Genomic DNA, 27,791 nt, shown 5'->3' on the forward strand with positions numbered 1-27,791 from the left:
GTGGTCAGCTATCTGGGAGGAAATGAATATCTATATTTTTAATATCTAGTTTCATAGTTCATCACTAGAACCTCAATTGGGAAAAATTGTATTAACGCAAAATAAAAAGGTGACTGATTGTTCCTGATTAACAGAAACTTTATGATTAATAACATCACCTGATTTTCAATTACTTAATGGCAATGTTCCTCTTATTTCATATTTTAGAAATCAGATCAAATACAAAAATGGCCAAACCAAAGTAAAGGTTTCAGAGATTCTTTTGCCTCATTATATTCTCTCGACAATTCAGATTCGGTCTTAGGAGTATGATGTAGCATTTGGGGGAAAAGATGCAAACCAAAAGACCAGCCCCAGAGGCCAAGATAGAGAAGATCTCTACATCCACCATGGATTTTCCTTTGGTGCTCAGATAGGTAGGAAGGAAGGTGACCCAAACACAGCAAAAGACCAGCATACTAAAAGTAATGAACTTGGCTTCGTTAAAGCTGTCAGGCAATTTCCTAGCCAGAAAGGCTACCATGAAACTTATGAGGGCCAAGAAACCCAGGTAGGCCAGCACTGTGTAAAACATTGAAGCTGAACTTTCATTACATTCCCAGATAGTTTCTCCTACCAAGGAGTGGAAGTCAAAATTGGGAAATGGGGGAGATGTTACCAGCCAGGTGGCACAAAGAACTGCTTGGACCAGGGGACAGCCTATGACAATTGAGTTGGTCAATGGTTTTCCTAGGAATTTCCTTGTCCTGTTCCCTGGCTTGTTAGCCATGAAGGCCAGAACCACCATGACAGTTTTTGCCAAGATGGAGGAAACTGCAAGAGAAAAGACAATGGAAAAAGCAGTTTGTCGCAAGAGACAGGTGAGCTTCCGGGGTCGACCAATGAAGAGGAAGGAGCAGAGGAAGCAGAACAGGAGAGAAACCAGGAGGATGTAGGTGAGATCTCGGTTGTTGGCCTTGACAATTGGTGTGTCATGATGTTTGTAGAAAATTACCAGTATTGCAGATGTGATCAGAGAAAGGAAAAGAGCCAGAGAAGCCAAAATGTATCCTAGGGTCTCTTGATAGGCAAGGAAGTGGAGCTTCTTGGCAATGCATTGGTTCTTGTCCTTGTTGGGATATTGATCTTCTGGGCATGGGTCACAGTAGTCTGCATCTGAAAAGAAGAATTTTTGTGTCAGGATCATTTACCATGAGCATTATCCCTCCTGAAGGATTGACATGTCGGTCCCTTTTTCGTTCTGGCCAACCCATAAATGATGTGGGTTGTGAGAGAATCTTTCATCTTTAATCTTTTTCTTTTCAACCTAAAACTGAAACCTCCGGAAGATGAATGGATCAGTCAGGAATTCTATTTTATGTTTGTACATTGTAGGTTACCTTTTGCTCTGTAAGAGAGGACCAGGCTGAGGCTGAGAAAGGGGTCAAATGCATCATCAATCTGGAGTCTTCTCATATCCTCAAGAGATCTAAGTCCAGCCCACCTTGAATTCCATGGACTCTTATCTTCCGCCAATTTGCTTTGACTATTAGTAGTTCAGGTTTTTGTAGAGAGCTTAAAATTGCAGGGTTTTTTCAATCTTTATATCAGTAGTGAAATCCATTTTTTTTTTTACTTCCGGTACTGTGGGCGTAGCTCTTGGACATGGTGTGTCTTGGTTAGCATGGCATGGAAAGGATACTGCAAAATCTCCACTCCTGGAGAAATGATACTGCAAAATCTCCATTTCCTTGTGCAGCAGCAGCCAAAAAAGCCAATGAAATCTTAAATTGATTAACAGAGGGACCAAATCTAGGACTAGGGAGGTCCTAATACCTCTCTATAAAGCCTTAGTTAGACCACAAATATTGCATCCATTTTTGGTGATCATAGTACAAAAAAGACATTGAAACTCTAGAGAAACAGCAGGAGATAGCAACCAGGGTAATAGGAGGACTAGATATGAAGACAGGTTGTAATAACTGAACATGGCCTGTCTGGTAAAGAGAAGGATCAGGGATGACATGATAACAGTGTCCCAATACTTAAGGACCTATCACAGAGAGGAGGGGGTCAAGCTATTTTCCCAAATCCCAGAAGGCCAGACAAGGAATAATGCATGAATGCTCACCAAAGAGAGATTCAACCTGGAAATAAGGAGGAACTTATGATGGTGAGAGCGATCAACCAGTGGAACACCAGTCTTTCCAGAGGAGACTGGATGGCCATTGGTCTGAACTGGTGTAGGGACTCCTGCTTGGGCAGGGTGGGGGTGGGATTGGATTACATGACCAAACACTGTTTCCTCTAAGCTGCATGGGTCTGGCTATTATCTACCACCAATTTGCTTTGACCATTAGTAGTTCAGATTCTTGTACAGAGCTTAAGGCTGCAGTTATAATTCAATCTTTATATCAGTGGTGAAATCCATTTTTTTTTACTATTGGTTCTGTGGGCGTAGCTTTGTGGACATGGTGTGTCTTGGTCAGCATGGCATGGAAAAGATACTACAAAGTGTCCACTCCTGGAGAAAGGATGCTGAAAAATCTCCATTTCCATGTGCAGCAGCAGCAAAGCTGACAGGAGAATGCTTGGAATTTGAGTTCACAAGACTTAAAATTGACAAGTTTGGGGATCCCTGCCTTAGGCAAAGCAGACATTTTTACCATCTTTGCATTCTTATGATTGAACAGTAAGAAGTGGAATACTGCATTAATCCCTAATGTCTTGATAGTTCTTAAGGTGTGGTTAATATTAAACATATGCAGAAATAATCTTTTGCATCTCCTTCCACAGTAGTAATTCTTAATTTGTAGGGAACATAATTTTGCAACATTTTATACAGCCTATTTAATGGGTCATAGAGAGAGGAAATAATAACATTCCTTATTTTTCTCTGCCGTCTTTGCAATGTTCACACCAGAACTCGCCTGCTTAGGTGGAATGGTAATGTGTGCTCGCCCCCGTGGCTCTGAGTGCTAGCGGAGTCCAGCACAATTATACTACTGCACTTGGGTAGGTAGTGAAATCACGTGCAGACATGACCTGCATGTCCGTGCGCGATTTCGCTACCTGCCCATGTGCATTAGCATAATTGTGCTGGACTCCGTTACCACTCAGAGCCACGGGGGTGAGCACATGTCCCCATTCCAAGTTAGCCCACTTCTGGTTCCCATGCAGAACGTACAAGTCTATTAATTCTGTATGAAACTGATAATTCATTAATATACATCAGCTGAAAATACATTCCATCTATGTGCGTTGAAATCACATTCCTTCTCCAAGGAGTGTACCTCCATGGTTTGATAGATCCTGAAACAATTGTGCACAAAGATCATTATGTTTGCAAGAATTGTGAAACTAATATAATGAAGCTTTTCCACATACATCTAATGTGAAGTAATAATACTGATTGACTATAATTGTATTTGTGCAGTCAGAAGCAGGCCATCTCTAGATTTCAGAAATGGTAAGATGAGACTGTCTTTCAGGGATTGACCATATACATTATTTATTTATTTATTCATTCATTCATTCATTCATTCATTCATTCATTCATTCAATTTTTATGATGCCCTTCTCCTTAGACTCAGGGCAGCTTACAACATGTTAGCAATAGCATTTTTTAAGAGAGCCAGCATATTGCTCCCACAATCTGGGTCCTCATTTTACCCACCTTGGAAGGGTGGAAGGCTGAGTCAACCTTGAGCCGGTGATGAGATTTGAACCGCTGACCTTCAGATCTACAGTCAGCTTCAGTGACCTGCAGTACAGCACTCTACCTGCTGCGCCACCCCGGCTCTTACCATTACCATAAACACTATGCAAGTATTGTAATATTGCAGACTTGCAGTATTATAAGTGATACTTATATCTAACAATTTTAATTAAGCAGGTCTATTGAATAAAGATAACTTTGAATTTCAAATAACATTAATTTTGTTGTTGTCTTGGGTGACATCTTTGAAAAAAATCCAGGTGCCCAGGCATGAAAATGTACCACTCAAACACTACACTTTCTATCTACAATGAAAAAAATTAGAGGGAACATTGCCTTCCAAGTCTAATATTTGAATCTAATCAAATCTAACAAAAGTGACAAAATCAACACCTTTTCTATTGAATGGCTTCCTTGCTCTTGGAAGGTTGATATTTGAAGTTTGCTCTACCTGTCTGATTAGAAAATGTCCCCTTTGGGCAAGCGTCACACTCATAGCAGCAAACTGGCTTTCCCTCTGGAACTCTTCTCCTCTCTCCTGCCTGGCACCTTTTCATGGCACACCTGGCAAAGGGCACCTTCTGAAAGAGAAAAGAGAAAGAGATGGTTATTTGATCATATGATTTCAGGGGTTCTGCAGTGGCCATAATTTTGAGGAACAGGCATAATTAACATTCAGTTAGTGCTGACATAACTTCAAATAACACCTGGCAAATGGCATTTTTAAGAGAAAAAAGAGAACTATTTGAGGTAACCTAGGCCAAGGATCAACCTCATTTCCACATTCCTGTTTTTCTGTTCAGAATGTTTAAACTCTGGATTTGAATTTCAGAGTGGACAGCAAACCTTCTTACATTGAGATACAGCCTTTATAAAACCAGGAATGATGAACAATGGTCCATGAAATCATCCATTGAAATCAGTGTCTGATCTAATCGCATCCTGGTTTCAGCAGAAGTTCTTCCTATTCCGACCTATTGTTGGACTTTTCACAATTTAGATCTGAAATTTGTTAACCTCTAGTGCAGGTAATTCACCAAATTCCAAAAGTATTTCCTGATTTTATAGACCTATTTTCACCTTAGAAGGATGTCCAGCACCCCCAAGAGAAAGTGATTCATTGATTGAATGTACAACATTTCCTTCCTGTTCACCTTTGTGGCCCAGACGATCGCATCAGAGTTAATGGTGAAATCCTGGTCTGGAGCAGCCCTGGAATTCTTGTGCCCAACTTTCACAGGGACTAAATATTTTTGGGGGTGGACAACCCAGTTGACGATATCATAATGAGCAAATCCAAGTCCATTTTCTGAAATGGAGACTTCATCTCCAGCACTGTTGTTGAAGTGGACATTCCTCAAATTGGAAAGAATCTGAAACAAGAGAGATCTTTAGAAATTGGGTGAATAAGCTGAAAGGCAGAAATGAGACACTGTGGCTTCTATCATTTTCTGGTGGCCATCAATTTAGGAAATAGGTGTATACCTGAAAAGCTCAAGTTGACGCATGCACATAAGCCAAATCTCACATGAGGCGCACATGTGCATGTGTCGGAAGTGCCTGCGCTGGCTGCCAAGGACCATCTGGGTAGGGAGGTAAGAGTCAGCCTTCCATTGGTTGAAATGTGAGCAGTCAGGCGTAACACCAAATATTTGGCTATATTCAGATCGTGAAGAATGCAGCTGCGAGAGCAATCATGGGCTTCCCTAAATATGCCCATGTTACACCAACACTCCGCAGTCTACATTGGTTGCTGATCAGTTTCTGGTCACAATTCAAAGTGTTGGTTTTGACCTTTAAAGCCCTTCATGGCATCAGACCAGAATATCTCCGGGACCACCTTCTGCTGCATGAATCCCAGTGACCAGTTAGATCCCACAGAGTTGGCCTTCTCCGCGTCCCGTCAACTAAACAATGCCATTTGGCGGGACCCAGGGGAGAAACTTCTCTGTGGCGGCCCCGACTCTCTGGAACCAATTTATGCATGGTATGTTTGTAGGTATGTTTGGATTTAATAAGGGCTTTTAGTAATTTAAATATTAGATTTTTTATATGCTGCTGTTTATTATTGTTAGCCACCCCGAGTCTACGGAGAGGGGCGGCATACAAATCTAATAAGTAAATAAGTAAATAAGTAAATAAGTAAATAAGTAAATAAGTAAATAAGTAAATAAGTAAATAAGTAAATAAGTAAATAAGTAAGTAAGTAAGTAAGTAAGTAAGTAAGTAAATAAGTAAATAAGTAAATAAGTAAATAAGTAAATAAGTAAACAAATAAACAAATAAACAAATAAACAAATAAACAAATAAACAAATAAACAAATAAATAAATGTATTAGTTCAACAGTAATTTCAGATATACATATCAGGATCTTCCTCAATATTGATTTATAGACTAGATAAAATGTAGAGATTACCAGCCATGGCTCCACATTTGAGATCCTCTTTCCAAACCTCAGCATGGCTGTTTGTGCTCCTGATACATAAATTGCATGCAATGCGTGTGCCACAGCGTAAATGGCATTATAGATACTGTAACTTTCACCTCTCATCCTTATTTCAAAAACAAAATCCGGAATATCCTCAAAACTCTCCTTTCCTGTACATTGTTCTTTTCCTTTTGGAGGGACCTTGCCTGGTTTGGGGATATGGCAGTGAAAGAGTGTTTCCCACCAATTCATGAGAAAGCTGGCCCCTACTTCAATCAAATTGTATAAAGACAGGATGAAGGGTCTGAATTCTGAGACCTCACCACTGTGTTCCCTAAACTGCAAAGCTCCATGCAAATTCTTTAAAACCTCAGCAGCATTTCCAATCAAAGTAAATTTCCAATGAGATGTTAGGATCCAAACAGTTTTAAGTGATATTCCATTTTTTACGCCAATATTAAGAACTGTCAAAAAAACTGTAATATCAGCGGAGTCTCCAAACAGAATAATAACTTCAGCTTTAAACAAAATTTTGAATCTTAATTGCTTTAATAAACCACTAAGTTGATCAGATTTCAGCCATTCAGTGAATGCCAGGCAGATCTCCTTCTCCTTCAGCATTGGCTTCAGAGTTGAGATGAAATGTCCTCCACTGTCATCTTCAGAGGTCACAAGCCCAACCCAGTTCCACTGGAAATGCAGGAGCAGCTGAACTAAACCCACACACTGTGGAAAGTCACTGGGATTAATCCGGAAGAAGGAAGGATAAACTGGTCTGTATTCCTGAGGGAACTCAAAGCCAACACCAAGCTGGAGAAAGGGAGATTCCTCTTTCAAAGTCAAAGCAACATTTTGTGCAGACTTTAAGGAGTCACTATTGCATGTCTTTCTACCTATCAGTCAGGCAGATTTACTTTGATTAAAGAAAGCTTTAGCTTCTTCTCTTCCTAGGAAGAACTGCAACTTCCGTATTCTTTTCTGGTTGCCACATGTCAGAAGCTGAGCAAAGAAGTTGTGAACCTGATACAAGTAATAAGTTGGAATAAAATGGTGGCTAAACTTTTATGAAAGTTACATTAGTTACATTAATTCTTCTTAGCAAGTATAGTATTTCAGAGTTATTTCATTATCTATCTGTTTGGAGTTATATAAAAATATATATTGAAACATAAAATGTAAAAATCAATTCAATTCTAGGATAACCCCTGCAATAACATTGTTTTCATCCTGGACTTCTGTGTGAGCTTTAATCCTGTATTCCATGAAGCCCCCTTACCTGTGGGACCTTGTAGATGCTGAAGATGGAGGCCATCTGCCTTGAGGATTCGGGTTGGTCACTTCCAATGACAGAGAGCAGAAGGTCCTGCCTGTCACATTTATAACCTGGAACCATTTGATCTCTTGTGGATAGAAAGGAGAGGCTGATTAAAGAAATCTTTCTCTCCATCTGAACATTGTTGCAAATGTGGAAGCCAAGTGTGATGTTGGGGAGGAGAACCAAATCTTTGTTGATCTCTGTGACTGCAAACACTAAGGCTAAGAACTGCTCGTATTTCTTCAGTATGGGTCTACAGTAAAAAAAAAATGGGAATGTTACAGGGAAAATGTGTGTGCTTTTTAAATTTGCCTAGCCATGTTTTGATGGTATTTGGAATAGCAAATCCCAGATTTCATTGAGCTTTTTTCATAGATGCTTTTTGATTGAACTTGTAAGGCAAAGGAGAAAGGTGAGGTGTTTCATTGGTCAATTCTTCTCACAATTAGGAAATTTCTCCTTAGTTCTAACTTGTTTCTCTTCTGGTTAGTTTTCTGCCATTGTTTCTTATCTTTGGTTCTTTGGGAAATAGTTCCATCCCCTTGTCTGTGTAGGAGCCCCTGAAATATTAGAACTGTGTTATCATGCCCCCCACCCACTTCTTTTCATTAAATAGTCATAACTCAATTCCTGTAACTGTCCTCTGTATGTTTTATCCTCCGGCCTCCTAATCATCTTTGTGGCTCTTCTCTTTATGCTTTCCAGAGTCTCATTTTTTTTAATCAGAACTGGTCACCACAATACAAAATTGATCTTATTCTAATACCATACAATGAAAAATGACTAGATTTTTCTTTGACTTTTCTACTATGCTTATCTGTCCATATTACCATTATGTCATTTCTTTAGGTCAGCAGAATTTCAAATTTGTTGTCTCTTCTCACTTTATTTGGTGGCCTATCAACTTCCTGATGTAAGACTACAATGAGGTGAGAATTCTAGCCTGTTTTATGATGAAAGACAAGAAGTACACTACACATTGGAACAGGATTTCTAAATGGAATCCCTGAATCCAGAATACAATTAAAAAAACAATGCATCTTTCCCTGTCAGGTGAAACTTACAAAGTATAAAAATCAAGCTCAAATGGTTCTTTCTGAAAATCAGGGAAACTGCGGGACCAAATTTCCAGGGGCAAATTCCCACCAATAATGAGGTCACCAGGCCTGTAATAATGGTCTGTTACTGTAGGCTTGAAAAAATTCCTCCTCTCAGCAGTAGTTGGAGGCAAGAGGCAGAAGAGCAGCAGCAGGAAAGGCAAACGCTGCCAAATAAAGCCAAACATTATTGTCCTTCCTAAATCAGAAAATAATATTTGTGGAGAAGCTGAATTTTATGCATGAACAAAGAGAAAAGTGAGGAGAGTTGAGTCTCAACAAAACCAAGAATGATTCTTTTCAAGACATGATGACAGAATCTGCCCCTAGTGGAGAACCTAGGAACATATTTTCAAGCAGGTTTTATCTTGGAATAATTTGAGGGACAGAAATCCAGAGGGATACATTAAGAATTACTCTTTTGATAATTGTAAAGAATAGGTATTCTCCTATCTACTCAGCAAAAGATTTTATTAAAACACCTGGCTGAAAAAAACATGTTTGTGTCTCTTGTTTAATTCCTAGGGCAAATAGCCTTGAGAATCAAGATGAAATTAGGTATTTGACCTAGATGAAAGTGAGTCCCTGGAAGCAAGATGGAGTTTGGTCTGAGCTATAAGTTTATTTGGATAGTATTGAGAGCTAAAGGAGTCTGCAGAGAGGGGCCGCATACAAATATAAATTATTATTATTATTATTATTATTATTATTATTATTATTATTATTATTATTATTATGTCAGTACACACAGCAAATGAGATCACTATGCTGGATTTCGTATTTCATCACCAGTCGGGTGCTTCCCGAGCACCCAGGACTGTGTGATGTAGCGGCGAATTATGTGTGCCGATCCCAGTAAAGAAGCCTTTTGCAATTGACAGATGGAGATTTTGTCAATTCCAATGGTTTTCAAATGTCCGCTGAGATCCTTTGGCACTGCGCCCAGCATGCCAAGTATCACTGGGACCACTTTCACGGGCTTATGCCAGAGTCGTTGCAGCTCGATTTTTAGATCTTCCTATTTCACTAATTTCTCTAGCTGCTTCTCCTCAATTCTGCTGTCTCCTGGGATTGCGATGTTGATGATCCATACTTTCTTTTTCTCCGCGATCACAATGTCTGGTGTGTTTTGCTTCAGAATTTGGTCAGTCTGAAGTTGGAAGTCCCACAGTAGTTTTGCTTGCTCATTTTTGACCACTTTTTTGGGCTTATGATCCCACCAGTTCTTTGCCACTGGTAAATGGTAGTTCCGGCACAAGTTCCAGTGGATCATCTGTGCCACAGCATCATGTCTATGCTTGTAGTCAGTCTGTGCGATCTTTTTGCAGCAGCTGAGTAAGTGATCAATTGTTTCATCTGTTTCTTTACAGAGTCTGCACTTTGGATCGTCTGTTGATTTTTCAATTCTGCCTTTGACAGCATTTGTTCTAATGGCCTGTTCTTGTGCCACCAGTATTAGTCCTTCTGTCTCCTTTTTGAGTGTTCTACTTGTAAGCCATGAACAGATTTTTTTAAAAATAAAATAAAATAATAATAATAATAATAATAATAATAATAATAATAATAATAATAATAATAATTATAATTATTATTATTATTATTATTATTATTATTATTATTATTATTATTATTATTATCGTACAGGAAAATCGGTTGTATTCTAGTAAGTTTGAGCAATCATTCCAAAATATATACCAAATTACTGGTTTTGCTATACTTGGCAGAAGGTAAAATTAGAAACTAAGTTCTTTCATTAAACCTAATAGAATTATTTATTGGCCAAAATGTGATTGGACACACAAGAAATTTGTCTTTGGTGAATGAAATAATTAGAGGGATACATGGTGCATATAAATAGGTAGAAAAATCTCTCAAGATGTAACAGTAATTTAAACTTGTTCAACCCAGAGATTGTGTTCTGGTTAAGGAACATAGCCAACTCTGACGGAGGTTTCCCTTTTGGTGACCCTCCTTTCCTCTCCTGACTCCCTGGCTGGTTGTGGTGGGGCCAAGAGGTTATGCATGCACGGGGAGACCCTCAAATGAGTGCCAAATTCAGTCTTTTGATGCAGTGCCTATCCTGCCAAAAGGACCCGGCCATTGCCTTGCCGTCTCCTGTCTTCCCATCCAGCAGCTTTTCAGCCAAGCTGGTTGGTCAGAAAGCAAAGGCTGCCTTCATTCCGTTGACATTCCTCCCTCTCCTTCTCCTCTCATGCAGGTGGGGAAGGCATGGCAAGGCAATGGCTAGATGCTGCAGACAGTAGAGAAATGGCCCTGTTGCCACATTCATACCAAATTTGCACATAAGGCAGCCTTTGCTTCCTGCTGCTTTGGGCTCATGCTGACCCCACTCAGCTGAAATGCTGTGGGGGAGGGGACAGGATGGGACATAGCAAGGTAATGGCCAGATCCTTAGGGCAGAAGAGAAGCTGCATCCAAAGACCCTTCTTAAGCGAGAAGCTGCCTGCCATCTGCGTGCACCTTTGCTGCAGTTTGGCGCTTGGTTGAGGACGGTCTCCATGCATGCACAACAGCCAGCCATGGAGTCACGAGAGGGAAGAAGGGCTGCCCAAAGAGAATATGGGGTATCAATCATAGAAAAGAAAACACAGAGCTATAAAAACTGGTTAGGTGTGGCTAGGGGTCATGTGACACAGTGGGTCATGTGTCTCATATTTAATCATAGGAGAAATCAAAAAAAGAAACTGTGGATGCTTGGTTCTCCCAATATTGGGTACTTTTCATATTTGATCCTGGATAACACAATTTATTTATTATTTATTTATTATTTAGATTTGTATGCCGCCCCTCTCCGCGAACTCGGGGCGGCTCACACCCAAAAATATAAACAATCGTACAAATCCAAATAAATTCAATAAATTTAAGTATTTAAAATAGTTTTTTTTAAAAAAACCCACTATATTAACATGCACACACACAAACATACCATACATAAATTGTACGTGGCCGGGGGAGGTGTTTCAGTTCCCCCATGCCTGACGACAAAGGTGGGTTTTAAGAGTTTACGGAAGGCAGGGAGAGTAGGGGCAGTTCTAATCTCCGGGGGGAGTTGGTTCCAGAGGGCCGGGGCCGCCACAGAGAAGGCTCTTCCCCTGGGGCCCGCCAACCGACATTGTTTAGTTGACGGGACCCAGAGAAGGCCCACTCTGTGGGACAATAACAGAGTTGGAGAGAATCTTGGAGATTTTTCAGTCCAATCCCATGCTCAAGCAGGAAACCTATACCACTCTCTTCCTAAAATCCTACGGTGTTGGAGGATCCAAAACTTATGCAGTCAAACTGGTCCATTGATTACATTATCTATACTATGTTCTATAAATAGTTCTAATTATTGGTGATGTTGTTGTGACCTGTTGGCTACCAGCACAGCTAGCAGCATTCAAGGAGGAGATTGACAGGGAGCCTGGGCCAAATTTTGTACCATTGGAAGTCTATGATGAAGAAGCAACCAGTGGAACAACCTCCCTGTGTAGGTTGTGAACTCCCCAACTCTGGACATTTTCAAGAGGAGATTGGACTGCCATTTGCCTGGGGTACTATAGGATTCCTGCTCAGGCAGGGGGTTGGACTTGATGACCTGCATGGTCCGTTTCAACTCTAACAATAAATAAATAAAGCAGGATCAGAAGCAGATGCATAGCTGGGGCCTTCCATCTGATCCCAGGTGGAGAGGCAGCTGTCTTTGAGGCCTTGTTTCTTGTTGCTTTCTTGAAGTGATATTCAAATCGCCACACACACACACACTGGTTTTGTGGCAAGCTGAGAAGAAGTAATGGCTGCCGCAACAGTGGTGGATTAATTATTTTTACTACCTGTTGTGTGGACATGGCTTGGTAGGTATGGCTTGGTGAGTGTTGCAGGGAAATGATACTGTCAAATCTCCATTCCCATTCCACTCCAGGGAGTCCCTACTCACAGTCACTCATGCCCTTGAGGTTCGACTACTGCAGTGTTCTCTATGTGGGGCTCCCTTTGAAAAATGTTCAGAAACTACAAATCATGCGGAAAGCAGCAACACCAGCGGTCATGGGATTTCCCAGATGTGCCCATGTTTCTTCAGCACTTTGCAGTCTGCCCTGGTTGCCGATTGGTTTCAAAACACAATTCAAAGTGTTGGTTATGACCAGTGAAGGGCTACCAAAATTTTTACTACCACAATGCAAGCAAGGCTTATGCAGGACACCCCGTATTTTCTTTCAACATCTTTGAGTGCAAATTGGTTGCTTTTGCGTGGAGTTCCATTTTCACTACCCCACTGCGTCCCCCACCCCCCCATCCAGGCAGTAGCCCACCCCTGGTTATGATCTATAAAGCTCTACATGGCATCAGACCAAATTATTTGCAAGACCACCTTTTGCCACATGAATCCCAGAAACTGGAGATGTCCTACAGAGTTGGTCTTCTCCAGGTTCCATCAAAAAGACAATGTCACTTGGTGGGGCCTAGGGGAAGAGCCTTTTCTGTGGGGGCTCCAGCCCTGTAGAATCAGCTCCCCCCAGAGATCTGTACTGTCCCCATCCTCCTCGCCTTCTGTAAGAGCCTTAATACTCATTTACGCTGCCAGGCTTTGAGCCGATTAGATCCTAGGCCCTGGCCAAATGAATGTATGTAGGTTTTCTGTGTGATTGGCAGTGATTGATTTTAATTATTGGGGTTTTAGATTAAGTGTCTTTTATATTCATTGGATTTGATGTTATATTTTGTTTTTTATATGTTGTAAACCACCCTGAATCCTTGGAATGGAGCGGCATAAAAGTCAAATGAAATAATAAAGAAATAAAGAGATAAAGAGATAAAGAGATAAAGAGATAAAGAGATAAAGAAATAAAGAAATAAAGAAATAAAGAAACAAACAAACAAACAAATATCCACGTGATCAGATGGGATTTGGGATTTGGGAGGCTGAGAAGAGATGGGAGTGGGGGTGGCCACAGGGTATTTAACAGTTCTCCGATCTACTCAAATTTTCCACTACCAGTTCTCCAGACCTGTTCAGAACCTGATGAATCACACCTAATTAAAAGTAAAAATTTTGTCACTTCCCCAAAGTCATCAGTCACAAGGTCCAATGAGCACACAGTCCATTTGATCCCAGTCTCCTCTTTCTGGACACATTCATGAATGTCTTTCGTTCCCAAGAGAAATAATTTTATTTTGGCTACAGTAGCCCAGTTATCTCTACTTCCCCCCTTTCTGCCCCTCAGCTCCAGTCTGTGTTAGCCCCTGAAGCAACAGGAAAGGAAATGGCCTCAGTCTGGCCAGATTCAGGGTTGACAACAGGTCTGTGGAGGTGGTACAATGGTTGTAATTTTGGGCACAGTTTGGAACTTTCTTTGTTGAGTGCTGTCCCCAATTTCAAATAGTCACTGAACATGTGGTAATAGGTTATCATCTGCTTATACAATACAAACATTGAGGGCGAACACAATCCAACAGGTGGGGGGAGTTTTGGGCACTGTGCCTGCCCGTAAGACACACACACATGATGCAAGAGAAAAGAAACCAGCGGTGAGGTAAGTTAGAACCCACCCCTGAGAGCCAGGATTGATGCAAATTTAATTCAATATGAATCTTTATTAATGCCTAATAAAGCCAGTGAATTTGGAGTAAAACAAACAATCAAACACATTTTCAATACTTAATAAATTCAAATTGTTGTACGGAAAGTTGATTTCTTCATCAAACACAGCTGTCTTTTATACACAATTCTTTAACCATACATTTGTTGCAAATGATTTGAGATTACAGACTTTATATTATTGTTGTCTTTATATACACATACATATTGTTTCCCAAACAACCAATTTTTAAAGCATTTCTTGCACTTTTATATATAGGTTTATTAACCAAGAAAGAGACTATTCCACAATGTTCCCTTCTCAATAAAAACTAGTCATTTATTCTCACCCATCCTTCATTTCATTATTCCATCTACGTGCCCACCACTTTCTTCATAAATATTGAAAAAATAATAATTAATTAGTAAGAATACAAGGATAGGGAAGAATCATTTATGTCTACATTATATGATATTACTTAATAATAAAGATTGTCTCTCAACTAACTGAAACTAAAATAATGTAGTTCATTTAAACTCAACCTTAAAAAATGTTTAATAATTGACTTAATGGCAAAAGAAATTAAAAATCATCAAAGATTTAAAGAAATGAATCTACTTATAAATACTGATAGTGAATGAAATTCAACATACCAAAAAATCCTTTGATGAAAACAAGTAAACTAGTCAACTATCTGGTAGGAAATGAATATCCATATTTTTAATATCTAGTTTTGAACTGCATCGCTAGAACATCAATTGGGAAAAATTTAATTATTGAAAAACAAAAATGTGACTGGTTGTTCCTGATTAATAGAAACTATATGATTAATAACATCACTTGATTCTCAATTACTTAATGGCTATTCTCCTATTATTATATATTTTAGAAAATCAGAATCAAATATAAAAAACATCAAAAAAAATTAAAAGTTTCAGAGATTCATATGCCTCATTATATTCCTCTCGACAATTCAGATTCGTCCTTAGGAGAATAATGTAGCATTTGGGGAAAAAGATGCAAACCAAAAGACCAGCCCCAGAGGCCAAGATAGAGAAGATCTCCACAGCCACCATGGATTTTCCTTTGGTGCTCAGATAGGTAGGAAGGAAGGTGATCCAAACACAGCAAAAGACCAGCATACTAAAAGTAATGAACTTGGCTTCGTTGAAGCTGCGAGGTAATTTCCTAGCCAAAAAGGCTACCATGAAACTTATGAGGGCCAAGAAACCCAGGTAGGCCAGGACTGTGTAAAACATTGAAGTTGAGCCTTCATTACATTCCAAGATGGCTTCTCCTACTAAGGAGTGGAAGTCAAAATTGGGAAATGGGGGACAGCCTATGACAATGGAGTTGGTCAATGGTTTTCCTAAGAATTTCCTTGTCCTGTTTCCTGGCTTTGTAGACATGAAGGCCAGAACCACCATGACAGTTTTTGCCAAGATGGAGGAAACTGCAAGAGAAAAGAGAATGGAAAAGGCAGTTTGTCGTAAGAGACAGGTGAGCTTCCTCGGTCGACCAATGAAGAAGAAAGAGCAGAGGAAGCAGAACAGTAGAGAAACCAGGAGGACGTAGGTGAGATCTCGGTTGTTGGCCTTGACGATTTGTGTGACATGATGTTTATAGAAAATTATCAGTACTGCAGATGTGATCAGACAAAGAAAAAGAGACAGAGAAGCCAAAATGTATCCTAGGGTCTCTTGATAGGCAAGGAAGTAGATCTTCTTGGCAATGCATTGGTTCTTGTCCTTGTTGGGATATTGATCTTCTGGGCATGGGTCACAGTGGGCTGCATCTGAAAATAAGAATTTTTGTGTCAGGATCATTTACCATGAGCATTATCCCTCCTGAAGGATTGATATGTCGGTCCTTTTTTTGCTCTGGCCAACCCATAAATGATGTACAACTGTATGAACTATCCTTTTTATCAATAAAAGTTAAAAAAAAGAACTTTTCTAGATAAGAATCGGATACTCAAGATTTTTTTTGCCTCCCATCCAAATTCTGAGCTTTTATTTCTTTCCTAATGGGTTTGCACGCATTATTTGCTTTTACATTGATTCCTAAGGGAAAAATTGCTTCTACTTAAGAACCTGGTCACAGAACGAGTTAAGTTCTTAAGTAGAGGTACCACTGTATTTTAATATTGAAGACTTGCAATATTATAAGTGATAGTCATATACAACATTTTTAATTAAGCAGGTACATTGAATAAAGACAACTTTGAGTTTCAAATAACATTAATTTTGTTGTTGTCTTGGGTGATATTTGAAGGTTGCTCTACCTGTCTGATTAGAAAATGTCCCCTCTGGGCAAGCATCACACTCATAGCAGCAAACTGGCTTTCCCTCTGGAACTCTTCTCCTCGCTCCTGCATGGCACCTTTTCATGCCACACCTGGCAAAGGGCACCTTTTGAAAGAGAAAAGAGAATGATAGTGTTATTTGATCACATGATTGCAGGGGGTCTGTACTGGCCATAATTTTGAGGATCAGACGTAAGTAACATTGTTATTGCTGAAATAATAATAATAATAATAATAATAATAATAATAATAATAATAATAATAAAGCCTTTGACTCTTTGCCACACAGCTGGATCATAAAATGTCTGGAAGTCATTGGAGTAAATGAAAATATCAGGAAATTCATAGAAAAGACGATGAAATATTGGAAGACTGAGCTTTATGTTGGGAATGAAAGCTAAGGACTGGTCAACATCAGAAGGGGCATCTTCCAGGGGGATTCTTTGTCCCCATTGCTATTCATCATCGCTATAATCCCGCTGTCACTCATCCTACAGAAAACAAACCTTGGCTACCAAACTGCTAGGAATTCAGCAAAAATTTCACACCTGCTGTATATGGATGGCCTGAAGTTGTACGGAAAATCAGAAACTGAGATACAGTCACTAACCAACACTGTGCGGATCTTCAGCAATGACATCAGCATGGAGTTTGGCCTGGATAAATGTGCCACAGTAGCACTGAAAAAGGGGGAAATCACTGAAAGTGAGGGTATTGAAATGCAAAATGGTCAAACCATCAAGTGCCACCAGCCAGCAGCCTACAGATACTTGGGCATCTTGCAACTGGATAATATCAAGCATGGCCATGTGAAAACTGTGATCAGCAAAGAGTACATCCAGGGGACCAGAAAAATTTTGAAGAGCAAACTGAATGGTGGCAACACTATCAAGGCTATAAATACTTGGGCCATACCTCTCATTAGATACACAACTGCCATAGTGAACTGGACTCAAGCAGAGCTGGACAACCTGGACAGGAAAACCAGAAAATTAATGGCGATCCATCATGCGCTACACCCCCGCAGTGACGTTGACAGGCTGTATTTACCAAGGAAAATTGGCGGCAGAGGACTTTTGCAAGTGAAGCAGACAGTGGAAGGAGAGAAGCATGCACTAGCTGACTATGTGAAGGGGAGCAAAGATTCAGCATTGATGGAGGTCAACAATAGGAAGCTTCTCAAGGTGAAGCAAACTAAAGGCCAGGACAGAAAAACTGTAACTCAATGCTGTATTGTCAGTTGGTGGAACAAAGCATTGCATGGCCAGTTCTTGGAGAAGATTGAAGGCAAAGTGGATAAGGAAAAGACCTGGTCATGGTTACAAGTGGAACACTCAAAAAGGAGACAGAAGGTCTAATACTGACAGCACAAGAACAGGCCATTAGAACAAATGCTGTCAAAACCAGAATTGAAAAATCAACAGACGATCCAAAGTGCAGACTCTGTAAAGAAACAGATGAAACAATCGATCACATACTCAGCTGCTGCAAAAAGATTGCACAGACTGACTACAAGCATAGACATGATGCTGTGGCACAGATGATCCACTGGAACTTGTGCCGGAACTACCATTTACCAGTGGCAAAAACTGGTGGGATCATAAGCCTGAAGAAGTGGTCGAAAATGAGCAAGCAAAACTACTGTGGGACTTCTGACTTCAGACTGACTGAATTCTGAAGCATAACGCACCAGACATTGTGATCGTGGAGAAAAAGAAAGTATGGATCATCGACCTCGCAATCCCAGGAGACAGCAGAATTGAGGAGAAGCAGCTAGAGAAATTAGTGAAATACAAAGATCTAAAAATCGAGCTGCAACGACTCTGGCATAAGTCAGTGAAAGTGGTCCCAGTGGTACTTGGCACACTGGGCGCCATACCAAAGGATCTCAGCGGACGTTTGAAAACCATCGGAATTGACAAAATCTCCATCTGTCAATTGCAAATCCCCACTTTACTGGGATTGGCAAACATAATTTGCCGCTACATCATGCAGTCCTAGGTGCTTGGGAAGCGCCCGACTGGTGATGAAATACAAAATCCAGTATAGTGATCTCGTTTGCTGTGTTGTACTGACATAATAATAATAATAATAATAATAATAATAATAATAATAATAATAATAATAATAATTTTTTCTGTTGAGATTGTCTAAACTCTGGATCTTGAACATCAGAGTGCATAGCAAAGTTTGTTACATTGAGATACAACTTCTATAAAACCAGGAATGATGAAGAATGGTCCATGGAATGGCCCATGAAAATCAGTGTCTAATCTAATTGTATCCTGGTTTCAGCAGAGGTTCTTTCTATTCCCACCCAGTTGGACCTTCCACAAATTAGATCTGCAAAATTTGTTAACCTCAAATGCAGGTAATCCACCAAATTCCAGAAGTATTTTCTGATTTTATAGACATGTTTTCACCTGAGAAGGATGTTCAGCACCCATAAGTGATTCATTTACTGAATTTACAACATTTCCTTCCACCTTTGTGGCCCAGGTGATTGCATCAGAGTTAATGGTGAAATCCTGGCCTGGGGCAGCCCTGGAATCCTTGTGCCCAACTTTCACAGGGACTAAATCTTTCTTGGGGTGGACAACCCAGTTGACGATTTCATAACGAGCAAATCCCAGTCCATTTTCTGAGATGGAGACTTCATCTCCCGCATTGTTGTTGAAGCGAACATTCCTCAAGTTAGAAAGAATCTGAAACAAAAGATATATTTGGAAATTGGGACAATTAGCTGAAAGTCAGAAATTAGATATTGTGGCTTCTATATCTGCTACTCATGTTTTATTAATGATACAAAAACACAGAAGATTATACAATCATATATGACTACATGTAATTTCTTATTCATAATTTTAGAAAGTAAAATTCATTTTTATTGTTAGAACAGAGAAAAAATATCTGTGCTGCTTGTTATCAAAGTCCCAGTGGAAGTGAGGACCACACTAACCATGATGCTGGTAGGCAGGGGCAGAATTCTTTTTTTCTTCTTTTCTTCCCTCCAAATTAACGTGTGTCTTATATTCCCGTGAGTCTTATACTCTGAAAAATATGGTACTTTACTTTTATCCCCACTTTAAATAAAATGTTATTTTTAATTTATATTATTATTATTTACAAAAATAAATGTTTTATTAATCTGTTCTGAGATGCAGTGATGGCATAAATGGCATTATAGATACTGTAACTTTCACCTCTTATCCTTATTTCAAAAACAAAATCCGGAATATCCTCAAAACTCTCCTTTCCTGTACATCGTTCTTTCCCTTTTGGATGGACCTTGCCTGGTTGGGGGATATGGCACTCAAAGAGTGTTTCCCACCAATACAAGAGAAAGCTGGCCCCTTCTTCGATCAAATGGTATAAAGACAAGACGAAGTGTCTGAATTCTGAGACATCACCACTGTGATGCCTAAACTGCAAAGCCCCATGCAAATTCTTAAATAGAGATAATTCAACAGTAATTTAAGATAGACATACAAGAATCTTCCTCAATATTGATCGATGGACTGGATAAAATGTCGTAGAGATTACCTGCCATGGCTGCACATTTGAGATCCTCTTTCCAGTGTCTGAATTCTGAGACATCACCACTTTGATGCCTAAACTGCAAAGCACCATGCAAATTCTTTAAACCTTCAGAAAAGTCTCCAATCAGAGAAAATTTCCAATGAGATGTTAGGATCCAAACAATTTTAAGTGATATCTTTACATATTTTACACAATAATTAAGAACTGTCAAAAATTTTGCAATATCAGTGGAGTGTCCAAACAGAAGAATAACATCAGCTTTAAACAAAATTTTGAAAATTAATCCATTTAATAAAATAGTAACTTGATCAGATTTCAGACTTTCAGTGAAGGCCAGGCAGATCTCCTTCTCCTTCAGCATTGGCTTCAGAGTTGAGAGGAAGTGTCCTCCACTGTCATCTTCAGAGGTCACAAGCCCAACCCAGTTCCACTGGAAATGCAGGAGCAACTGAACTAAACCCACACACTGTGGAAAGTCACTGGGATTAATCCGGAAGAAGGAAGGATAAACTGCTCTGTATTCCTGAGGGAACTCAAAACCAACACTGAGCTGGAGAAAGAGAGATTCCTCTTTCAAAGATTAAGTAACTTTTATTTATTTATTAGATTTTTTTTTATACCACCCTTCTCCTTAGACTCAGGGCGGCTTACAACATGTTAGCAATAGCACTTTTTTAACAGAGCTAGGCTATTGCCTCCACAATCTGGCTCCTCATTTTACCCACCTCGGAAGGATGGAAGGCTGAGACAACCTTGAGCCGGTGATGAGATTTGAACCGTTGACCTTCAGATCTATAGTCAGCTTAAGTGGCCTGCAGTACAACACTCTACCTGCTGCACCACCCCGGCTCTACACCCACTCTACCTGCTGGTTCAGACTTTAAGGAGTCACAATTGCATGCATTTTCTACCTACCAGTCAGGCAGACTTACTTTGATTAACTTCTTCTCTTCCTAGGAAGAGCTGCTAGTTCCATGTTTTTTCTGATTGTGGCATGTCCGAAGCCGAGCAAAGAAATTGCTGATTAAACTGATACATTGCAATAAATTGAAATGAAATGCTGCTAAACTTTTATGAAAGTTAGAAAATAATTTTTGGCAAGTACAGCATTACAGAATTATTTCATCATCAATCTGTTTGGAGTTACAGTATATAAAAATATAGATTGAAAGATAAAATATAAAAGTCAATTCAATTGTAGGATATCCCCTTCAATAACATTGTTTTGATGCTTGACTTGTGTGTGAGCTTCCATACTGTATCCAGTGAAGCCCCCTTACCTGTGGGACCTTGTAGATGCTGAAGATGGAGGCCATTTGCCTTGAGGATTTGTGGTGGTCACCTCCAATGACAGAGAGCAGAAGATCCTGTCTGTCACATTTATAGTCTGGAATCATTTGGCCCCATGTGGAGAGCAAGGAGTGGCTGATTAAAGAAATTGCCCTCTCCATCTGAATATTGTTACAAATGTGGAGGCCAAGTGTGATGTTGGGGAGGAGAACCAAATCTTTGTTGATATCTGTGATTGCAAACACTAATGCAAGAAACTGCTGGTACTTCTTGAATGTGGGTCTATAGTAAAGAAAACACTGGGAATATTACAGAGAAAAATGTGGTGTGCCTGGGCTATAAATTTGCCTGGGCCATATTTTGATGGGATTTGGAATAGCAAGTCCCAGATTTCATTGAACCTTTTTCATAGATGCTTTTTGATTAAACTTGTATGGCTTAGTGACAAAGAAGAAACACAAGCTGTTCCATTGGTTAATTGCTCTCACCATTAGGAAATTTCTTCTTAGTTGTAACTTGTTTTTCTTGTGGTTAGTTTACAACCATTGTTTTTTATCTTCATTCTTTGGAATATAGTTTGATCCCCTTGTCTGTGTAGGAGCCCCTCAAATATTAGAACTGTGTTATCATACCCCACTCCCCCCAGTCCTTCTTTTCATTAAATAGATATAACTCAATTCCTGTAACTATCCTTTTAGCCTCCAGACTCCTAATCATCTTTGTGGCTCTTCTCTGCATGCTTTCCAGAGTCTCAAAATCTTTTTTGTTTAATTATGATGATCAGAACTCGTCACCACAATACAAAATTGATCTTATTATAAAACCATTCAATGAAAAATGACTAGGCTTTTCTTTGAGCTTTCTACTATGTTTTTCTGTCCGTATTAACATTGTGTCATTTTTTTTAGGTCAGCAGAATTTCAAATTAATTTTCCCTTCTCACTTTTTATTGTGGCTTATTTTCTTCCTGATGTAAGATTACAATGACTATTGCAATTCTAGCCTGTTTTATGATCAAGGACAAGACATTAGAACAGTAGAACAAACACATCAAAAAGAATTATTACCACTCCATACCCAGATGGATATCACCTAACAAACTAATTACTTACCCTAACCTTTTTTCTCCTTCCAGACTACTGACATATCAACAATTACTTGATGAAAACAATATTATCTTAACATGACAACTACTACACGATATAGGGATTAATTTGGACTGGTTAACCTACTTACAAAATCAATTCTAAATATAATGACCACAAAAAAAGACGGTTTCCAAAAAAATAATACAATTGACTTAATTTTCCATGGCCCAACTGTAAAAATGATTTCTAAATTATACAATTACTTATTAGCACACAATAATTTTGAATAGCAAATTAAAGGTTGCATGATCGCCTGGTGCCAGAATTTCGGTTATACCATTAATCTTCCAGAATGGGAAAATATATGGACTACAAATTATAAGATGACCCTGGCAATGTCATATAAAGAAAACCAACTGAAAATGTTTTATCGATGGCACCTTCCTCCAGCTAGGCTATCCAAAATGGTCTCAAACCTATCCTCCAAATGCTGGAAAGGCAAAACAAAACCGGGAACATTTATGGTGGACCTGTACCTATGTTAAAAATTTTTGGAAAAACATTAAAATTCGAATTGACCAAGTCTTATCGATAGACTTCACATCTAAACCTGAATTATTCCTTTTAGAGATATTTAGACAAAAACGTACACTTCAAGAAAAATATCTTATCTTACAGATATTAGGGGCTGTCAGAATTTCCTATGCCCAAGTTTGGAAGCAGGAGATAACTCCCTCGATTATAACAGTTATTTTTAATATTATGGAATGCGCTGAGATTACTATAGAAATTCAAAATAAAAAAGAATCCGATTTTTATAAGATCTGGGATAAATGGTATCGATGGACCACAGGAAAAAAAATACCAATCTTTTATCACTTAAAATCAGTTAATTCACCTCATCTTCGAACGTTCTAAGTGAAAATATTAGATACCAACACATCGAATCCAAGTACTGAAAATAATTAATTTGACTTTGTAGACAAAATCCTTGTAACATAATTTCTTTTCCCCTCTCTCTTTTCTCTATACCTATTTGAAATGAGAACTAAATTACATATTTTTAATACAATAATTTATTATTGTTTCAATTCTATAATGAAGCTTTACCTTCTTTTATTATATACTCCAATTAATTCATTCTATTAATATGTTGCATATCCTGAAATCGTCTGCAGCTCTGCAGATCCCCCCTCATCCCCCTTCCTATTTCCTATTCCTCCTTATACCTCCTTATTCTTTACTTGTTATTCCCATCTTTTCCCCCTTTTTGGGTCCTCTATAAGAATACCTACTAGTATGGATTATGTATATACACTTTATACACTCTTTTTATAATATAAAAAGTAATATTATAAAACAAATACTCAAAGATATTGTTAATTTTCTGTATACTTTAAACTGTTATCTATTTTGCATTATGATGTATTTATTTGTTTACCTTTGTACATCCTTTTCACTCCTTGGACCTTTTTCCCCTATTTCTCCTCCCTTTATTCTTTTGTAAAAGTCAATAAACTATTTTTTTTTTTTAAAAGAACAGTAGAACAAGGATTTCTAAAAGAAATCCCTGAATCCACAAGACAGTAAAAAAAAAAAATGAATGCATCTTTTCCTGCCAGGTGAAACTTACAAAGATTGATAAAAAAGCCCAAATGATTTTTTCTGAAAATCAGGCACAGTTGAGGACGTAAGAGTTTCCAGGGGTAAATTCCCACCAATAATGAGGTCACAAGGCCTGTAATAGTGCTCTGTTCCTTTAGGCTTGAACAAATACCTCAACACACATACTGCTTGCCTCCTCTTAGCAGTAGTTGGAGGCAAGAGGCAGAAGAGCAGCAGCAAGAAATGCAAGCCAGGCATTATTGTCTTTCTTAAATCAGAAATCAAGTTTTGTGGAGAAGCTGAATTGCATGTATGAACAAAGAGAAAAGTGAGGAGAGCTGAGTCTCAACAAATCCAAGCATGATTCTTTTCAAGACAAGGTGACAGAACCTGTCCCTAGTGGAGGACCTAGGGACATATTTTAAAAGCAGGTTTTGTCCTGGAATAATTTAAGGGATAGAAATCCAGAGGGATTCATTAAGAATTGCTCTTTTGATAATTGTAATTAATAGGTATTGCGCCAGAAGTGAAGTGGTAACACTGAGGCAAAGCTGGATTTAAAATTGGGTCACTTTATTAATTAACATAAATTAATTAATTAAATTATTAATTAATTAACAATAACTGGGAAATGCAGAGGTCAGCAAAAATTTCGGGCCGGAAATGATGTCATAAAACCTTCCTTGGCAACTATGGGCATAGCTCCTTGCTGATCTAGGTGAAGGGACCATACCCTCACCTGGATCTGAGTCATGCTATGCATTATTATTATTATGATTTATTAGATTTGTATGCTGCCCCTCTCCGTAGACTCGGAGGCTTGCCGTCCAATCCCTGGCTGGGAATTGGCTGGGGCAAGACCCAAGGGCATCCCCTCCCCAATCGCTGAGGCCGGTGGTGACACCATGAGCTCTTGGAAAAAGTCTGCCCCTCATCTCCAAAGATACCCAAAGGAGAACAAGCAGTTGCTAACAATGTTCCCTCTAATTTTTTTCCGATGTGGGCGGAAAAGTATAGTGCCTGAGCAGCAGTCCCTTTGGGACTGGGAGGCATAGAAGTATAAATAAATAAATAAATAAATAAATAAATAAATAAATAAATACATACATACATACATACATACATAATGAATAAACAAACAAACAAACAAGAAAAAGTTTCCATTCTTTTTTATTAAAATAAATTAATAATAAAACAAAACCAAAATCTATTACTATTATTACTATCTTCTTCTCTGTTTCCATCTCTGTCTCCTCCTCCCCTTGTGTGTGTGTGTGCGTGTATGTGAACTCTTGAACCATTTCCAATAATAGGTGAGGGCTACTGGAAATGGTTCAAGTGTTCACACACACACGAGGCTGGGTTTTTTTTCTCCATTATTATTTGGGTGCTTTTTTACCATATGCTTTAAATCAAGAGTCATTTCTCTCTTTCTCTCTCCCTCTCTTGCTGTCTCTCTCTTTTTCTCACTTTCTCTCTCCCTCTCTTTCTATCTCGCTCTGTCTGTTGCTCTCTCTCTCTCTTTCTCTCTCTCACTCTTTCTCTCTTGTTTTCTTTCTCTCTCTCTCTATTGCTTTCTCTCACACACACTCTTTCTCTCTCTCTTGCTTTCTCTCTCTCTCTTGTTTTCTCTCTTGCTTTCTTTCTCTCTCACTCTTTCTATCTTTCTTGCTTTCTTTCTCTCTCTTGTTCTCTCTCTTGCTATCTCTCTCCCCCCTCTTTCTCTTTCTCTCTCTTTCTCACTTTCTTTCTCCCTCTCTCTTTTCATCTTGCTCTCTCTTTCTCAGTGAGGGGGCTGCGAGAGCGCTTTCTCCAAGCGCTTTGGGAACACCTGCCCTGCCTCGACTGCAGCCCCCTTGCTGAAAGCTTGGGACGAAAGCGCTCCCACCGAAGGAGCTGCGAGAGGGGCGGGGCGGGCATTCCCGAAGCGTGCGGAGAAACCTCTACCTGGCTGGGAGCGCGGATGAGGAGACGCTGCCGCCGCCACCGCCGCAGGAGAAGTCATGCCCCAAGGCGGAAGGTGAAGAAAGCCGGAGAGGGGGCAGATCGGGTGGGGGGCAGTGGCGAGAGGCCAGGAGTGTGAGGGGGCCGGAGGCACCGTGGGGAAGTGGGGGTGGCTGTGGCTCCCTTTCCTTCCACCCATGGGCTGGCAGGGGGATGGGGAGCGCACGTGGTGCCTCCGCACTTTCGTCGCTCCCCACCCTCAACTCCAATGCCTGGCTCCTTGTGCACCCTTGGAAAAAGGTTTGGGGGGGTATTTTGGGGCGTGTGCATGCATGCGCGCACAGCTTGCAGGGAACAGTGGTTGCTAACCAACTCCCAATTTCCACCCCTAACCTGCCAAGGAGGGGGCCCAGATCTCTATCTATCAACCTGCGCCAGCTCTCGCAGGAACCCCTGCAGGTCCAGTAAAATATGGTGTTACCTTTCTCAGACAGGTTTACGCCATCGGCATGATAAAGCCATGGCTTCTGAACACTAATACGAGGATGGGGAACAACTATGCCACCCAACTCTAGTTCTAAAGGCTGCAGACTGCCAACAGCCTATACCCTGGACCCTGGAATCCTGAAAACCTGATATGGCCACTGTAGTGGCGGCTCCAATCCAGAATGAATGAGTTCTGTAAAAGGCAGGATTGAGCCCTATCTACCTCAGCACCTGTTCTGCTGGGCTCTCTGGTAGAAGCCTCCCAAAAATTCACGGGTACACCATCTTCTTCATCTGAGGAAACTGCACTCCCTGACTCTGCCGGCAACAAAACAAGCCTAGGACATGTTGACGTTTCCCCTGCCTCCACCTCCACATTCCCTGGGGCAGGAGCTGGGCCAGAGCCAACCACAACAGGACCCGTGATGTAATGGCCCCAAAATTGATATCTATGACAGATTTAGTAGATAAATTACAGCCCGCGTGGACTACAATAAATCAAATCTGAGAGTCGATGGATTAAAGTAGAGAAACAGCTTTCAAACGAAGTTACTTTTATTATGAAAATAAGAAAATATAGCTAATGCCTATCAGAGGCATCTTCTATGCATGCTACTGCTCTCTTTGGTGAATAGAAAAAACTGCGAACTCACTTCTTAAAATATTCATTTGCATTTCTCTGAGTCCTTTTAATTCTTCTCTCTATATAAGATCATCTATGCATTTATCATGCAGCTGCTTCTGTTTTACTGTTAAGGAATCTCCAAGGTCATCTAGATGGGCACAGTAGCCCTGGGTGTCCTGAATGGACTGTTCAAGATGAGTGATCATAGCACTTATTCTGTCTGAATCACTAACTGACTCACAGCTCCCAGTAGAGCTTGTAACAGATTTTTTGTCATCACAGTGCTTTGTTTTCATTTTAGCCTTTAAGGGGGGGGGGCAGAAACCTTTCAGAGCTTTCAGAGATCCCCATACTGGCAGAGTCAGACGGAACTAAGGTATTTTCTTCCAAATTACTTTCCTCATAAATTTGATGGCCAGTAACCTCTGATGGTTTTATTACTTGTTCACCATAAATCATTTGTTTCCCCTCTAGTTGTAAAAGAATTTGAGAACTTACTTTTTCTTCACAGGCAGACTGTTCTGTTGAAAGGAAATAATTTTCTCCGCTTTGGCTGCTTGCTTGATGCTGTTGCATTGTAAGATTCCGTTGCTCCTTAGATTTATTCATGAGGGTCATCAAGTGATGAAATTTTTCATCAGACATCTGGTTAATGTCTAACTGAGAGAAAAGCTGTTTATTTTTTCGTTTTGCAGGTATAACAAAAATGTGGTAGCTATTTTTAAAGGATCAACCAAACTCCTGCTACCATGACAGATTTAGTAGATAAATTATAGTCCGCGTGGACTACA

At 39.7% G+C, this 27,791-nt stretch overlaps 1 protein-coding gene across 1 annotated transcript; it reads right to left on the bottom strand.

Annotated features, from left to right (window-relative positions):
- Window positions 1–250: 250 nt before the first annotated feature.
- On the bottom strand, window positions 251–27,791 carry LOC139169286 (vomeronasal type-2 receptor 26-like). Its single transcript, XM_070759487.1, has 12 exons — window positions 27,499–27,791; window positions 18,846–19,127; window positions 16,402–16,528; window positions 15,262–15,912; window positions 10,831–10,901; window positions 8,506–8,705; window positions 7,403–7,694; window positions 7,041–7,146; window positions 6,115–6,956; window positions 4,852–5,070; window positions 4,149–4,278; window positions 251–1,155 (listed from the first exon to the last, which is right to left on the bottom strand). Exons 1-12 carry the CDS (start codon window positions 27,643–27,645, stop codon window positions 251–253), a joined length of 3,972 nt encoding a protein of 1,323 aa, XP_070615588.1. The 5' UTR covers window positions 27,646–27,791.

This window comes from Erythrolamprus reginae, chromosome 1 (assembly GCF_031021105.1).
Source record: "Erythrolamprus reginae isolate rEryReg1 chromosome 1, rEryReg1.hap1, whole genome shotgun sequence".
In the NCBI taxonomy this organism is placed as follows: domain Eukaryota; kingdom Metazoa; phylum Chordata; class Lepidosauria; order Squamata; family Dipsadidae; genus Erythrolamprus; species Erythrolamprus reginae.